Here is a 16,499-nt window from a genome sequence, read left to right on the forward strand (position 1 = left end):
TTCATTCTTGGAGAGGAACTCAGAAGGTCAAACTGCTATCAGAGAAACATGTAAATAGATAAACTAAATGAAGCTAATGAAGAGACCATAATCAAATACTCCTGGGAAAGACAATTAGCTGGCCTCCTTCAGAAACACTCAGAAACTTTTTAAAAGTAGGAAGGAGAATGCTGTGAACCTCTAAGAATAAAACAAATAACATTAGTTTAAGGAAATTGCCCTCCAGGTAAATATAAAAGCAAAATTCTTCCCAATAATATTAAAAAGTGAAACGCACTTAGTGGAAAACTTATGAGCCTAAAGCATTTGTTGACCGAATAGCAGAAACCAGTCTATGAAAATCATAATTGAAAATAAAGTCTATAATTCTGCTGATTAGACACAGACACTATAAATGTCTATGTCTTCCACTGTCCAGTGTTTATTCATATACATAAATTAAAATACAATAACTTAAATACAAGCAAAACTACCCCTGAACAGTTTCTTTCTTCTTAAGATGTTTGTATCTCAACTCATGTTCAGAGCAAAAACGTATCAGAAAGGAAAATACTCTATTTAATTTTTCAAAACCTTTTTGTTTTAGGGAGGATGCCTTAAATACAAAACCCTACTATCTACTAGGTTCTAAAGAAGATGGACAAATAGTGGGAGTATATGAAAAATACTTTCACTTCTTAAAACAAATACATATAAAACAATAACTTATTACCTCCAGGAAAAAGAACTGGTTACCTTTTTTTTTTTTTAACCTTTTGGCATTCCTGTTCCCTTCCCTTAAATAAATCAGTTATTTATTTGAAGCTGCTTTCTGTTCATTTCTCAAATAAATATTCACTGCTGGGGTTACTAGCCTTCACAATTATAACATTATTGTAACTAGTCAAAAATGAAAATAATATGATTTTGCTTAACTTCTTTTTAATACAGATGGCTTAAAAATAAAAAGAACCAGTGTCTTTCTATTGTAATCTTATAAATAGCCTTCTAACCGTCTTGTATTTTTTATAAGCTTCCTACCACTCCCCTGTTGTAGTAAACTTCAGAAAAGGTTGCGATTCCAAAGGGCTGCCTACCAACTGAATGGCATCCTGGCCTCGGCAGGCAGAGCGCCTCATTCTGGCTGCTCTCACTCCCTCTAGCGATGGCAAAGCTCATCTGTCTGATCACCCAGTTACCTCACTGAACGAGAGCTTGGCGAAGTCCTGCCCATCTATGACATCACCCCCTTCTTCAACCACTGCGAGGTGAAGCTTTAACTTCAGACTTGGAGGTGGGCTGTGCAGTAAACTGAAATGCTGTCCCTTGCTCGCTCCTCAGTGGAGGCGTGATCTGAACAGGACCAGCTCAGCCTGCAGCTGCCGTTGGCTTTGTGTGGACTGGACGCCGAGCTGGGCAGAGGGGGAGGGTTATTACTCCAATTCCCAGGCAGTGGAATTACAGCTAGAGCGGCAGAACATATGGGATTGCTTTTTCTCGCCTTCCCGGTAAGTGTTTCCCATGTTTTTCCTTATGATTGTCCCAGAAAGTTTGCTTGGTTTTACTCTCTAGAAAGAAATGACTTGGTATCATGAGGCATCCAAATACGAACGTTTGCTCTGTCACCAGGACGAGCAATGTATGTGCGTGCAAGCCAGCAAGGAAAAATTGGACTGTTACAGCCAAATGCAAGAAGTTTCTTGAAACCTTTCTTTCATTAAAAAAAAACTAATGATAAATGGCTATTTTCTGTCTCGTGTCATTGCTATTTGAAAAGAGCCTTATAGAAAACATTAAGTTGGAAAGTTAAATGTTAGATGTTAAAGAGTACGAGGCAGATTTTTTCACAGAGAGGAAAGCGAAAGGTCTTGCTAACTTGGTGTGTACTGTATGTGTGGTATGATCACCAATTGCTGCTTTTACAACTGTGAAAGAAAATCAATAATCCCTCAGCCCATAAGTACGCAGTACATGAAAAGCATACATCTTGCTCACAGCTAGCCCAGCTACTCCTGGAGACTTATGTGCCTCTGGAAGGATTAACAGCTACACCTAGATTTTAAAGCTTGCACTGCTATCCTGCCAGAGCTGCTTCAAGCATTTCAGGCTTGCAAATCTCAACCAGTGAACTCAACTCCGAGGAGGGGGAGACTCTCTTACAAACCATATCCCCAAAAATCCATTGCTTGGGCAAATGTAGTATGTGACTAGCATAGTAATTGGCAAAGTCTACTCAGAAAAACTAACAAAGCTCAGCCTGGAAGTTAAGCCTGATGTATGCAGGGATTTCAGTGTGGCAGGGGGTAAAAAAACGAGTAGAGCCCTCATCAAGTGGGATATGCAGAGTATCCATTCACTTGCAACTTATAATGGGAAAATCTTATATTGAAAGAAATATTTTTATACAACAAAGCTTTCCAAAAGTAGTTAAATGTATCTTCTCAAGAAAATTTTTTTTCAGTGAATTAGATCTGAAAGAAAATGGTTGCATAGAGGTAAAAAGTACAACAGGCCTATATTTTCTCAATATCTGGGGGTTTGATTGTTATTTATTTATTGAGAATTTAAAAGATTTTTTAAAAGCCTTGATATGTGCCAATCATGGGACCAAATTCTCCAATGGTTTTAACAATTAACTATTTTAAATTTTCTTAATAAATCTATCTGCTCTAAAATGCACACATATGTTCCTTCGTTATAGCAGGAAACAACATGAATAAAGCCACTAGAAAAGTGCTTCAGCTGTAGCAATGCCTTTCATTTATCCCCGACAACATAGGAATATCCTGACCAGCATAAACATAAAGAATGAATTTGTCTGTTTTCAGATAGGACCACTTATGTCTGCCCCAAAGTGACATATGACAGATACCCATCTCTCTTGAAATGAGTAAAGAAAGAAATGAACCTTTTAAAAGTACTACAAAATATTAATATTACCGCTACTACCAATATTAATGATAATATGCCAGGTTTTAATCTATAAGAAGATTAAATCAGAGATATGCCACTTAGTTTGCAGATATATGTGTGTGTATACACAACATATACACACACATACACAAATACATACGTATATTAGCCTGAAATAAAAAACAGCGTTACAAAAACATGATTGCATGTATTTTAAGTAGGAAAAGCACGTCTAATTTCTTTTTTAAATAGAGCACTGCCAAAAATATATCTAGTCCAAGGATCAGAAAAGATATTATTGAATGAATAAACATAATGAATTCATTAATATTGTGTATAATACTATCAGTTATTAATTAGGCTGTATAATACTATCAGTTATGAATTGGGCTTTTCATTCCTCCCCCCATTTTAACTCAATTATGGTTAGGTTCAAAATGCCCAATTAAACACTTCCTAAACATTAACGTTTGTGGAATATATAACTGGGCAGCAAGTAAAGTTTTTACAAAAAGAAGAAAAACAGTAAGAAAATTTGTCATAACTGAATGTGGCAGTAAAATAGAAGGTATGTTTCTTTTGCTTTCAAGTGTTAATTAAGGAGCCTCCAATTCCATCGAAACTTTTTCAGAGCTAAATGAAGCGGTGTGAAATAAATTTGGTTGAAATCTTGTGGCTGTCAGACTTTGTTAGCAAGCTATTAATTATCTTTACCCCAGTTTCTTCTCTAGACTATATTGCCCAATCAAATAGAAACTCCAATTACATTCAGCACCTCCTGCCTAGGGACACAAGACCCTAATGAACACTCAGTGTCTCCAGATGCAAAATACAATTTTCATCTTTAAACATGCAAGTGCACTGCAGAGAGATTTGTCTCTGCTTTTCTTGGCCACACACACTAGGGCTTCCTCTTCTTTCTGAATTATTTTGAACAATTTTAAACCCTACAAAAATCAGTAGCAGAGAACTTGCCTTGTATTAATGTCATATGAATGCTTCTTTATGCTTTTATTCTAGATATGCCAAATGTTCATACCAACATTAAATTAAATCTGGTCATTAGAAAAAAAAATTGGTTTAAAACTGCCATTTCAGTGGATCTTAACTTTTCCCCCTATTTTTAAGGTGGGTGGGCTACATAACAAAGAATGTGTTTAATGCCAAGATCCAAGACTAACTTAAAAATTTTGATTAAACCCCCTTAAATATTCTTTTATTCAACCAGTTTATTTTAATAGTATTATAAATAATTGTTGACAGTCAAATGAAGACCACTATAAATGAAGTCAACGAGGGAAATAAGATTCAGTAAATTTTTCAAAGCCTGTAACTTCTTCCCTCCTTTTCTCCTCAGTCCCCCTTGCCTCCTACCCCCACCTTTTGCCCCAGAGGCCTTTACTGTTCTTCTCAACGGGAGGCTTTGTTGTAATTAAACCAGAGGAAAACTGGCTGGCAGCAGCCAACATCTGACTTAGGGCTTCTGAAAGCAGTGTTCTGGTAGAGTGTACCACCCCCCAGCGGGCAAAAACTCTACAGTAAATCTCTAAGCAGTATTAATTCTCCAAAGTGCCTTTTTCTCTTCAGAGCATTAAAAGGGCCTTTTCTCGACTCTTTCTAACATTCCACCATTTCAAAAACTTATCACAAGTCAACAAACAAATTTCCATCAAGAAGATGGTTTGTAAATAAATGTCTTCTGGAAAAAGCCTTCTGCCGCTTAAGAACCGAAATAGGAATATACATTTCAGAAAGCATTTTCCAGTTTCAGAATGCAGATCAACATCGTGAAATTTGGTAAACCATCACACTAAAAAACAGTCTGAAAGCCATGTTTATATTGCATAGGACAGCAGGTTTCAGGACTTTGACTTGTCTGTTGACAAGAACACCAGAGAAAACAGATTTTAAGTAAAAAAGAACGAAATGTAATCTAAGCAGCAGCTAAAGTTTCATTTGTTTAACATATGCATAATCTCTTTTCCTAGCCCCCAAATCAAGTGTCAGGAATGTATAAAAAGCTCTCTCCAGGTATTAGTCTGCTTAAATGAGAGAAAGGAGAAATTGCTCTCTCTTGATGAGACAATGACAGCTTTTGTTCTTTATTCTTTCACTTTTCACGTGCACAAGTTACCGTGGCAACTTTGAAAAGAAAACCCAGAGACCACATTTGGTTAAACACCATTTTCAAAGTGTGCCACTGGACTGTGGATTGATCAGTTTATGTGTTGATGATTTTCTTCCTCTTCATTTGGTTTAAATCAACAATACTCAACTCTGACATGAAAAAAACAAGGTGTTTTTTATGATTATGGATGTTATCATCCAGCCCAGTGCTTGGCACACAGTAGACCCAAATATTTGTTCTACTAGAGTATGGAAACTTGAATATTAGAAATTTAAAGCGTATCAACCAAATTGTACTAACAACACTGAAAAAGGCATTTCAAGTTTGCAGTGGGAAAATGTGGTTTAACAAAGATAAGCATAGTTTTAATTGCAATTGCTTAAAAGTCAATGCAAACTTAAAGCTTGTCCCCTGCCCCAAGCTCTCTACTGCTCACCTTTACCAACCCCTAAATTAATATCTTATTCATTCTTATAAGCCATGGTTTTCTAACTCATTTAGTCTGGCTTAATATCATAAAGGAAGCAGCCTTCAATATGATGAAAGATAACATCCCAGTTTGCCTTTTTGTTTTAAGGATGCTCAGTTTAACTTTATAAGCCAAAACAAATGAAGCAGAATTAGATTCATTTATCACAAACCTATTGGGGAAAAGAACCAGTAACATAAAAGGAGAAAGTAAAAATACTTTGCTTTGGAACTTTCATCCCCTATTTGCATAAATGAAACAAACCTTACAGGCCAGAAAATAGTCTGGATAAAACTACGTAAGGAAAGGCACACTTGCTTCTCTGCCTCTCAGCAAACCCTTCAGACTTCATGACTCTCAAGAGGAGAGTTAGAGGTCCTTCTGCTTGCCTGGCATTAAACAAAAGAATTGGAACTTTCCTGAAATCTGATGATCGTGGAAAATTTAACTACCAGACAGGCTGCTTAGAAAGCATTTTGCTGTCACTATCAACTAACCTGATGTACTCCAGTTTTTCAGTTTAACCATCCACGTAGTTTATTTGAAATATCATTTGTCATTACAAAGACTTAGCATTCATAGGTTGATCATTTTGTTGAGCTTTCTAGCAGCAATTTAAACCTTCATGAATAAATTACTTTCCTAATACTCCAAATTATGATTGTATAAATTCCAGTTTACCTAGAAATATTCACAGACTTGGATAAATTTGAGTAAGCATACGTTTTCTTCCATCTCAAGGTTTTACTCAAAATAATAATGCAATTAACTTCGATTAAGAGTTCTACATGCCTTTCTACTTTTAGATTTAATATTTTTAAAAGTTTCCCAGAGAGTTAAGAGAACCTGATGTGAGGCAAAGCATTAAAAAGAAACGAAAACTCAAAACTCTATACTCGATTTAAGATTTTTTTTAAATGAGCAATGATTTCAAATCAAAGTCCATTTAAATCAAAGGGAGCAAATAAAGGATTTAGGAAGTTAGCACTATCAACATATAATCTTAATCTAGGTGTTCAAAGCATAAGAAATACCTTGTCATCTCAAACATTCCCACCTCCAAAATATTGTAGTAGCAAAGAAGGACTCATATAAACTTGTAGATTACCTCAAGTTCTTGACTTTATTTAAATACCAGTTTTCTATTCAGATACAACTTCTTCAATTATGTTAGTTTTCTTAAACTATCTCAAAATGATAGCATCTTTATCTATTCACATTCTTTTAAGTATATCATGGAAATCAATTGGAGGCTTCTTGCAGATGTGATTACATTATAAATGCATTTTTAAAAATCCACAATTTTTATTTATAAAGATAAACTGAATAGGAAAATCCATATTAAAAATCTGATTTACCAGTGAGGCGATTATGTTTTTCTTCTTTTTGCTACAGTTCTACATGCTATATACTGAAGCAATGATACAATTTAAAAAAAAATTTAAACATTCCTTTAAATAACCAGGGCTCCATTTATGTTTCCCCCCAAGTTACCCCATTAACAATATTTTTCTAAAAGATCGATTCCTTTTTGTTCAGAAGTAATGGCCTCTTTCAAGCCTATGCAGACATAAAGGCTCTGAAGTCAATGTTGTGGAAACCAGGCCACAGTGTCCATGCCAGTGGGGATCATTTTTCTTTTCATCAGTCACATTCAACTACAATGTCTTTATGTGCGTGAATATGTAGAGCCAGCTTGGAAAGAGGGAAGTGTAAGCATGGGGGCAGGATCACCTATTTTAGATGGAGAGACCATTACGGCCTCTAATATGCAAAATAAAACAAAACTCTGTAGCACTATAGGTTTTAAATATAAAAAGTCAGGAGAAGATATAAAATATAAGATATAAAACACAATCAAGCATACATTGAACTGTTTGAGCTTAAGTAAAGGGAGTAAGAACTTGTGAAGGAAGCTTCATTTTTCAAAGAGTATCCTTCTCTCCAGAGAAACATGCTTTATATTTTTGCCTTTTGTTTTAACGCAGTCTGGGGAGAAAAGAATGGCATTTTCCAAGAATTTAATGAGATTTCAGGCTTTCTGTTAATCCCACATTATTACCACTATTGTATTAATGGCAATGTGAGTTTGCATATCAAATAGAGCAGAGGAAGCAGTTTCACAAATGTAAAACAGAAAAATAAACAAATTAATCTTCCTTCTTTTCACACCAATTTAGAATATTTTTTCTTTCTCTGGGCTAAAAATGTGAAAATCAATACATATTCTTGGAGCTTGAATTGGTGAAATACTTACAGCTCAGCTACAAGCTTTAGCTCTGGTTATCATTATGATCATCACCTTGCACAGACTCTAGGCTGACCGACGATTTTTAAATTCCCATTCGTCAGATTAATCTTTTCAATTTTAGAGTATGTCCTGGTGTATGAGAAATGGCCAGCTATTGGCAACATTTTAAGCAGGTTCTCACCTGTGATTTTTATAATGGTTTTGATTAGTTTTTAATGCAGTTCAACAAAAGTAACTGTTTTTTAAATTGCTTTAAATTTTTTCTTAAATTTACCCAATTACTTTATATGTTGAATAATTTTCAAGCTTAGAAAACATTTACAGAAGATACTTTTTAAGGTAAAATTGTAATTATAACTTCACAGCTTGCTTTTCCATTTTCACATACCAAGAAAGTAACAGTCTTCAAGAAAATACTCCACTGAAATTCAACAATGATGAGCAAAACCCTAAAGGCATCACTGTAAAACCTCACATTAAACAATAAATCACTTAAACTTTCCTTTGTGGGCACTTTGCAATATTCACTAGAGACTACTTTATCCATCTGCTAACTGCTATTTTGATTTCAAGTTGCCTAAATAATAAATTAAATGTATCTGTAATTTTTTTTCAGTTTTCTTCTGTTAATGCAGTCTATTAGTGCTGATATCTGGTGACAAACTAAAAGAAATCAAACTTTCAAAGAGAACCAGAAACACAAATTTTGGCCTTATTTAACATTCACTTTCAGTAGTGTTTGAATTCTGGAACAGATGCTATCCTTGTTGGATGCTAGGTAATTACTGGGGGAGAAGCAAATTGCTTCTACTTTCAGGGTCAAATATTTCCATGATACCTTAATGAACCCTACTTGTATAGAAAGCCCCTGAGTGGGTGACTTTGCATAACAGATACTGATCCTACCCACCTCCCCTGCCCACCCCCAAAAATTGTCATGCATATTAGATAATGAACAAAGCAGTCATCATTAAAATCTTGAGTCTCTTTGGTAAAGCCTTAAGCCCTTTCAGAAGTGAAAAAGACAGTCATTGGAGATTGGCATGTTCCTGTCTGAACCTAGAGAGAAATGCCTTGTCAGCTTTTGATATGCTTTCCTAACGATCATTACAAGGAGACATTGAAATAGCTTCCTTTCTGTCCCAAATACAGTTTCTCAAGTTCAGTTTGCTAAAAATTGTATTCTCCTGAAAAAAATACTATGACTTGAACTTCTGTGCTGCCTTTTGGCCAACAATACCTGAGTAACTTGAGTTTCAAGATCATCAACTAGCCCTTAAAAACACCTCTAAGGAGGAAGGTCATAGTGTCCACATTCTGCAATTGGGAAAATTGAGGCCTGCAGGAAGAATTAAACAGGGCACTGGGCAAATCAAAAGATTTGCTTCTAAAGCAAACCCTTTTCAACTCTTTAAATTGTAGATTGTATGACTTTGTAAAACTATGTTCAGAAATGTCTAAAATGTTACCATGGCATTTCTGTCAAAAATCCTTGTTATGTCTTTGTTCACCTCTTTGATGTGTACTTGTTTTCTTTTTAAACATTTTATCATTTTCTATCTAAGATTTAAAAGTGAATTTTTAAAGACTGGTCTGACCTGAATTCAAAATCCATGGAAGGGGCTTACTGCCTCTTGAATGAAGCTTTGCTTCTGATTTGTTGAACAGTCAGTTAACAATAGAAGTTATCTATTTGGTGACAATCTCAACTTTGGCTTCCACTTTATTTATATAAATGGGAAGTAAAAGACAAAGAGGTCATCTTATCCCTTTGCAACAACTACTATGATGAAAGATGTGTTGCTTAAAGAAAGAAGTGAAGTTAAATTTCTAGGAAATTTCTCTAGTGTGTTAATGTTCATTGTTAATAGTTCATTAAAACATTTTACTTTCACAGGAGATGCTCAGACCCAGTGTATTTCAAGGAACAGAAACATAAAGGAAATCTAGTATGCTTCCTTTTTTTTTCCCCATGAAGAATATTTGAATTAAGTTTTTTTTTACCTCTTGAAAGAATACCTGTTCTTTCATAACCTGTGACTGCACCAGCTATTCTGAGAAAGCAGCAAGAAGCAAAAGCTGGAAATAGCTATTTCACAGCAGGTAATCACACCTCAGGATGTAGCTACTGTACAAAGTTTATACTTGGATAATTCTGGATGGGAATAAAGGTGGGGGGTAACTGCCTGAAAACCTATTACTATACAGGTCTTAGCATCATGAATGGCTTTCTTCATGAGGATCTGAAGTTACTATCTCTGACCACATTGCACAGAAGAGCCAATAAGAATTTCAAAGAGAGCAGTTTCCACTAAGGGAATTAAGCTACACAAAAGGAACCTTCACACAGAAACTCTATAAGAAAGGAAAAAAAAAAAAACATAGGAAACCATGTGTTCTACATAGTAACAGGAAACTGAATTGTTTCTGGTCCCCACTTTAATAAGCTTGCCCACCATGCTGAACCGCAGCTGGAATGTTCATTGACAACAGCAAGCCTGATCTGGAGGTGTGTGCGGCATAGGATTACTTGAATAAACAGTGAAGAATATTTCCAAGGACTAAACAAGAGTTTATAAGTCCCAGCCCCTCACCAGGAAAATAATATATGCGCATTGGATTTTCACTCACGCAAAATTTACCCACATCGTTCAATAAGGTAGGAAAAATATTAAAGTCTTTTATCTTCATGCCTGAAATTATAAAGGCTAATTAATACCTAAAGGTGCTGAAGAAATTATATCACACAATAGATCAGTACAAATCTATAATTCTCCAGCCATGGAGAATGTTGAATAATATTTTAGATTAGAACTTGAAGAAAGATAAATGCATTGTGAAAACATGTTATGAGATAGAATGTAATGAAAAATGTTCATAAAGCCATTAAACCATGTAGTACAAAACATACAATAAAATGGGAGAAAGAAAGAGCTAGCTTAACATGAAATGGAATTTTCCACTTAGATTAGCTAGATGTATTAGCTGTATATCTTTCCTTCCCTAAAGTAAATGAAAAAGATTCCTTCTGATTTTCTTGCTAGAAATACCTATCTCACATGTTTAATATTAATAATCAAAGAAAAATAACATTAATAATCAAAGCAAACACTTGGCTTTACTGGGATTCAGGATCTCAAGAGATTTGTAACTATTCCTGAATAGTAAGAGAATAGATTTTTTTGACTACAAATTCTACAGTTGTGCAGTCTACGTAATAGAAAGCAGATATAAAATTTTCGTTAAGAACAGTAACATTATTATCTTTAAATATAACAAATCATATTCATATGTGTCAATTCATTATGAATATTAAGAAAAAATTAGAAATCTGACTAGCTTGGTCAATGACTGGCTACAAAACTGATATAAAGTATTATGAAAATGCTTTAGAATATTCAATAAAACTAATTATATTTAACATTTCAAAGTCAGATAGATTTGGGACATAATACTTAATACCAGAAACATTTAAAGTAAAAAGATTATGTGATTGTGTTCGTTGTTAGCTAGCAATAAAACCTAAGCATGCCAAAAAAAAAAAATTAACTAATAAAAGTGATTATAGATGTTGCAGTTTCCATATCTATTTCAAATACCATTTTAAATACGCTGGCCTGATGGTTTTCTGTCTTTTTTTTTTTAACTCACTCCATTTTAGGGCTCTGAAACTACCTTGTGTAAAGACCTCAACACTGCTGACCATGATCAGCCCAGCCTGGAGCATCTTCCTCATCGGGGCTAAAATTGGGCTGTTCCTCCAGGTGGCACCATTATCAGTTATGGCTAAATCCTGTCCATCTGTGTGCCGCTGTGATGCCGGTTTCATTTACTGTAATGATCGCTTTCTGACATCCATTCCAACAGGAATACCAGAGGATGCTACAACTCTCTACCTTCAGAACAACCAAATAAATAATGCTGGGATTCCTTCAGATTTGAAAAACTTGCTGAAAGTAGAAAGAATATACCTATATCACAACAGTTTAGATGAATTTCCTACCAACCTACCAAAGTACGTAAAAGAGTTACATCTGCAAGAAAATAATATAAGGACTATCACTTATGATTCACTTTCAAAAATCCCCTATCTGGAAGAATTACATTTAGATGATAACTCCGTCTCAGCTGTTAGCATTGAAGAGGGGGCATTCCGAGACAGTAACTATCTCCGGCTGCTTTTCCTGTCCCGTAATCATCTTAGCACAATCCCCTGGGGTTTGCCCAGGACTATAGAAGAACTCCGCTTGGATGATAATCGCATATCCACCATCTCATCACCATCTCTTCAAGGTCTCACTAGCCTAAAACGCCTGGTTTTGGATGGAAACCTGCTGAACAACCACGGTTTAGGTGATAAAGTTTTCTTCAACCTAGTCAACTTAACGGAACTGTCACTGGTACGGAATTCCCTGACTGCTGCACCAGTAAACCTCCCAGGCACAAACCTGAGGAAGCTTTATCTTCAAGATAACCATATCAATCGGGTGCCCCCAAATGCTTTTTCTTATCTAAGGCAGCTGTATCGACTTGATATGTCCAATAACAACCTAAGTAATTTACCTCAGGGTATCTTTGATGATTTGGACAACATAACCCAATTGATTCTTCGCAACAATCCGTGGTATTGTGGGTGCAAGATGAAATGGGTGCGTGACTGGTTACAATCACTACCTGTGAAGGTCAATGTGCGTGGACTCATGTGCCAAGCCCCCGAAAAGGTTCGGGGAATGGCTATCAAGGACCTCAATGTGGAACTGTTTGATTGTAAGGACAGCGCAGTTGTAAGCACCATTCAGACAACCACTGCAACACCCAACACAGTGCATCCTGCTCAAGGACAGTGGCCAGCTCCAGTGACCAAACAACCAGACATGAAGAACCCCAAACTCACTAAGGATCAGCGAACCACGGGGAATCCAGCAAGAAAAACAATTATCATTACTGTGAAAGCTGTCACCTCTGACACAATTCATATCTCTTGGAAACTTGTCCTACCTATGACTGCTTTAAGACTCAGCTGGCTCAAACTGGGTCACAGCCCAGCGTTTGGATCTATAACGGAAACAATTGTAACAGGAGAACGCAGTGAATACTTGGTCACAGCCCTGGAGCCTGATTCACCCTATCGAGTCTGCATGGTTCCCATGGAAACCAGTAACCTCTACCTATTTGATGAAACTCCTGTTTGTATTGAGACTGAAACCGCACCCCTTCGAATGTACAACCCTACAACCACCCTTAATCGAGAGCAAGAGAAAGAACCTTACAAAAACCCCAATTTACCATTGGCTGCCATCATTGGTGGGGCCGTGGCCCTGGTGACCATCGCCCTTCTCGCTTTAGTGTGCTGGTATGTTCATAGGAATGGATCACTCTTCTCAAGGAACTGTGCGTACAGCAAAGGGAAGAGAAGAAAGGATGACTATGCGGAAGCTGGCACCAAGAAGGACAACTCCATCCTGGAAATCAGGGAGACTTCTTTTCAGATGTTACCGATAAGCAATGAACCCATGTCAAAGGAGGAATTTGTAATACACACCATATTTCCTCCTAACGGAATGAATCTGTACAAAAACAATCACAGTGAAAGCAGTAGTAACCGAAGCTACAGAGACAGTGGTATTCCAGACTCAGATCACTCACACTCATGATGCTGGAGGACTCGCAGCATACCGTGTTTCGGTTTTTTTAAACCTAAGGGAGGTGATGGTAGGAACCCTGTTCTACTGTAAAACACTGGAAAAAGAGACTGAGAAAAGCAATGTACTGTACATTTGCCATATAATTTATATTTATGAACTTTTTATTAAAAGTTTCAAATTTCAGGTTACTGCTGCGATTGATGTAGTGGAGAAGCCTGAACACAATTCTATATTTTAGTACTTTTTAGTAATTTGTACTGTATTTTCCTTGCAAATATTGAAGTTATAAATCATTTACTTTGTGTTCTACTGAGTAAGATGACTTGTTGACTGTGAAAGTGAATTTTCTTGCTGTGTTGAACAATCAGAACTGCGTTCACATGAGATCCTTGTAGTATAAGCACAGGCCATTTTTCACTTTGGTATTAATGTAAAAAAAAAAAACTGGCTGAATGAGAAAAATTAAATTTCAAAAGGTAGTTATGAAATAATGTTCCAATTATTAAATTTGTATTCCAGTGGTATTCAATAATCAAAATATGTGAAGTAATGGGCAATATCAGACTTGCTGCATAACTCCATTTTTACCCTAAGCAAATTAGATACCCTTAAGAAAGTAAACATATCTTCTGAGCTGAATCCATCAGCTGGCATAAAAGGAGTGTGAAGTCTGCTGTTGTTAATGCCATTGTTAACAAAGCTTTGAGAATAAAGGACTTCACAAAAACAATACTGTAAGCGTGCTTCCAGGTTAGGGGGAAATCTGTACTTAGGAAAACATGAAAACATAGACTCGCATAGCGTAATGAACACAAATCTCAGAATTGCATTCTGGTTTTGCCTATACCATCCTGATTTTTGAAAAGTCAACTCTAAAGACACAATTGTTCATGTTTATGATGTTTTTATCATAAAGGATGTCAAAAAAAACCTTACACACATTAAAAAGGTAGCATAACCATAAGCAATTCCCCTCAGCAATGAAGAGAAAGTAGTACTTTAAATGAGAATTTAAAAGAAAAATGAATACTAGAAATTAAACTTAGATCTGGTTTATGTGAAACATTTTAACACTGTACATAAACGTTCAATTTACGTTCACAATGATCAAGAATACTGCCCATTACTGTCACAGTTTTCCAGATATTACATAATTAACTTGTAATGTAACATTTCTTTCCAGCTTCCTACTGAATTGTGAGCTATTACTTGTTTAAAAACCTCATCACTTTTCTGTTGCCATGATTTTTTTTTTTCCCAACAAAAAACCAAAGTGCATTGTACGCCCTTTGGCCAGTCTTGTATGTGCCTTGATCCAACGCTACATGTATTCAGCTTTTAAAACTCGACAAATTTTTCATACTTCCTTAAATATGAAAAATTGTGGTCTTATTGCTGAATAAAACAAAAGAAAGGACAAAATAATTGTGCTTGCTGTTTCGGGATTATGTTACTATCAGTAAAGTAGCAAACTGCCCAGCACATTAGTCCTAAGTACCCCCTGTATTTTTCTAGGCATAAAAATAAATGTTGGCTACAAATTAAAAAAATAGCAATATCTTGAGCTTGTGTATCATTTTACTTAAGGGTTCAGCGTTTCATGCATAAACGAATATCCTAACAGTCTTTTGGAATACTCTTACAGAAAACTTCAGAAGTGGTTTTGTGACCTTCCAGTCTTTGTACACCGCTGCTGTTGTCCTGGTTGATACTTTAAGGTGGTTTTTGAAAAATTAATATTTTTTAAAATAGCTTTTTGGTAGTACGAGTTGGCATCAGAGGATCTGATATCCCAGATTTACCACTTACTAGGTATGTGAAAACAAACCATTTACTCTCCCTAGCTTAGTTTCCTTATGTATACAATGGGGCTATTAATACCACCCACCTCACAGGGTTGTTGTGAGGATTAAATGAGACAATGTGCTTGGAAACTGTACAATGTTCAACAAAATACAAGTTACTACTATTATGGTCAAGCAGAGTGAGCCATGTGTTCCCAGTGGTTTGTTACATATCGCTGCTTCTACTACTCTGCTAACAAATATCTCCAACTGCCTATGAAACCTCATTTATTCATTTGCCATCTTCAAATGTTTCTCAATACTTTCTCTTTTGATTTCCTGTTAAGGATAGTTGTTTTCTAGGGATAACTTAGCAAAGAAAATGTGATTAACACTGGATACAGGGAACATTTTCTGAAGGAAGTTTGACTTTGCTTCCACAGGTTTTGAGTAGTTTAGCTACAAGCTCTGCCAGAAGTCAGGGAAAGGGCTGGATGGTTCCGTAAAGTCCCTATACACCTGTGAGTTTATAAAAAGTCAAAAGCCAAGACTATTTTCCAGTTAGTATACCTTTCATGAGCACAGAAAATTTTATGTGTTCTGATACATGCATTTTAATTATTTTACCTGGGGTAAATCAGAAATATGTTTTATTAGCAAATAGAGAAAGCAAATAGAGAAAGCAAATTTAGCAAATAGAGAAAGTACTGAGAGGGTAAAAGTTTATTCTTTTACCTAGGCTTGCTATGAAATCCAAATACTTTGCTGAAATATATATATACTTTCAATAAATGACAAAACACAAATCTCCACCTTAAGGGACACTAAATTAATTACAGATACCTATACATCTATCCTAAGCTAAATGTTCACAATTTTTACTGATCAGGTACTAACAAAGAAAAATGTAGGAAAAAAAAAATTCAATCCTGAATATGCAGCTTATACATTTAACAAGAATACAATGGGGAAGCTACAAAAAAAATGAGGGAAAAATCACTCCCCTGCTGAACGTTTGACAAAAATCAAAAATTGCTTTTGGATGCAGGCACTTGTAACTGCATTAAATCACTGCACTTACACTCCCGTTCCCTATTAAAAACAACACTGTGTTCTTTCAGTGAGGCCTATTTGTTAAAAGTATTCCCCTGTGCCAAAGGAACTAGTAAAAAACTCTGCTTTACTAACCCCATTTTCTGAGTAAAGCACATTTTATAGGTACATGCCAACATGACAGTTTTCATGAAGAGTCCAAAGAGACCCACGTGCTTTAAAGCACCTGAAGTGTGGGTGTTAAAAAGGAACCAATCCACCACTGAATTCACTTTAA

The 16,499-nt window shown here is 35.7% G+C and overlaps 2 protein-coding genes across 2 annotated transcripts in view; one reads left to right on the forward strand and one right to left on the reverse strand.

Moving 5' to 3' along the window:
- Positions 1-16,499, reverse strand: part of MACROD2 (mono-ADP ribosylhydrolase 2) — a gene marked incomplete at its 3' end in the record, with an annotated part of 1,963,559 nt that overhangs the window by 1,635,663 nt on the left and 311,397 nt on the right.
- On the forward strand, positions 11,412-13,491 carry FLRT3 (fibronectin leucine rich transmembrane protein 3). Its single transcript, XM_082670828.1, has one exon. The coding sequence runs from the start codon at positions 11,445-11,447 to the stop codon at positions 13,392-13,394; it is 1,950 nt and encodes a 649-aa protein (XP_082526954.1). The 5' UTR covers positions 11,412-11,444; the 3' UTR covers positions 13,395-13,491.

Source organism: Grampus griseus (genome assembly GCF_964374135.1).
Source record: "Grampus griseus genome assembly, chromosome: 14".
Taxonomy (NCBI): Eukaryota; Metazoa; Chordata; class Mammalia; order Artiodactyla; family Delphinidae; genus Grampus; species Grampus griseus.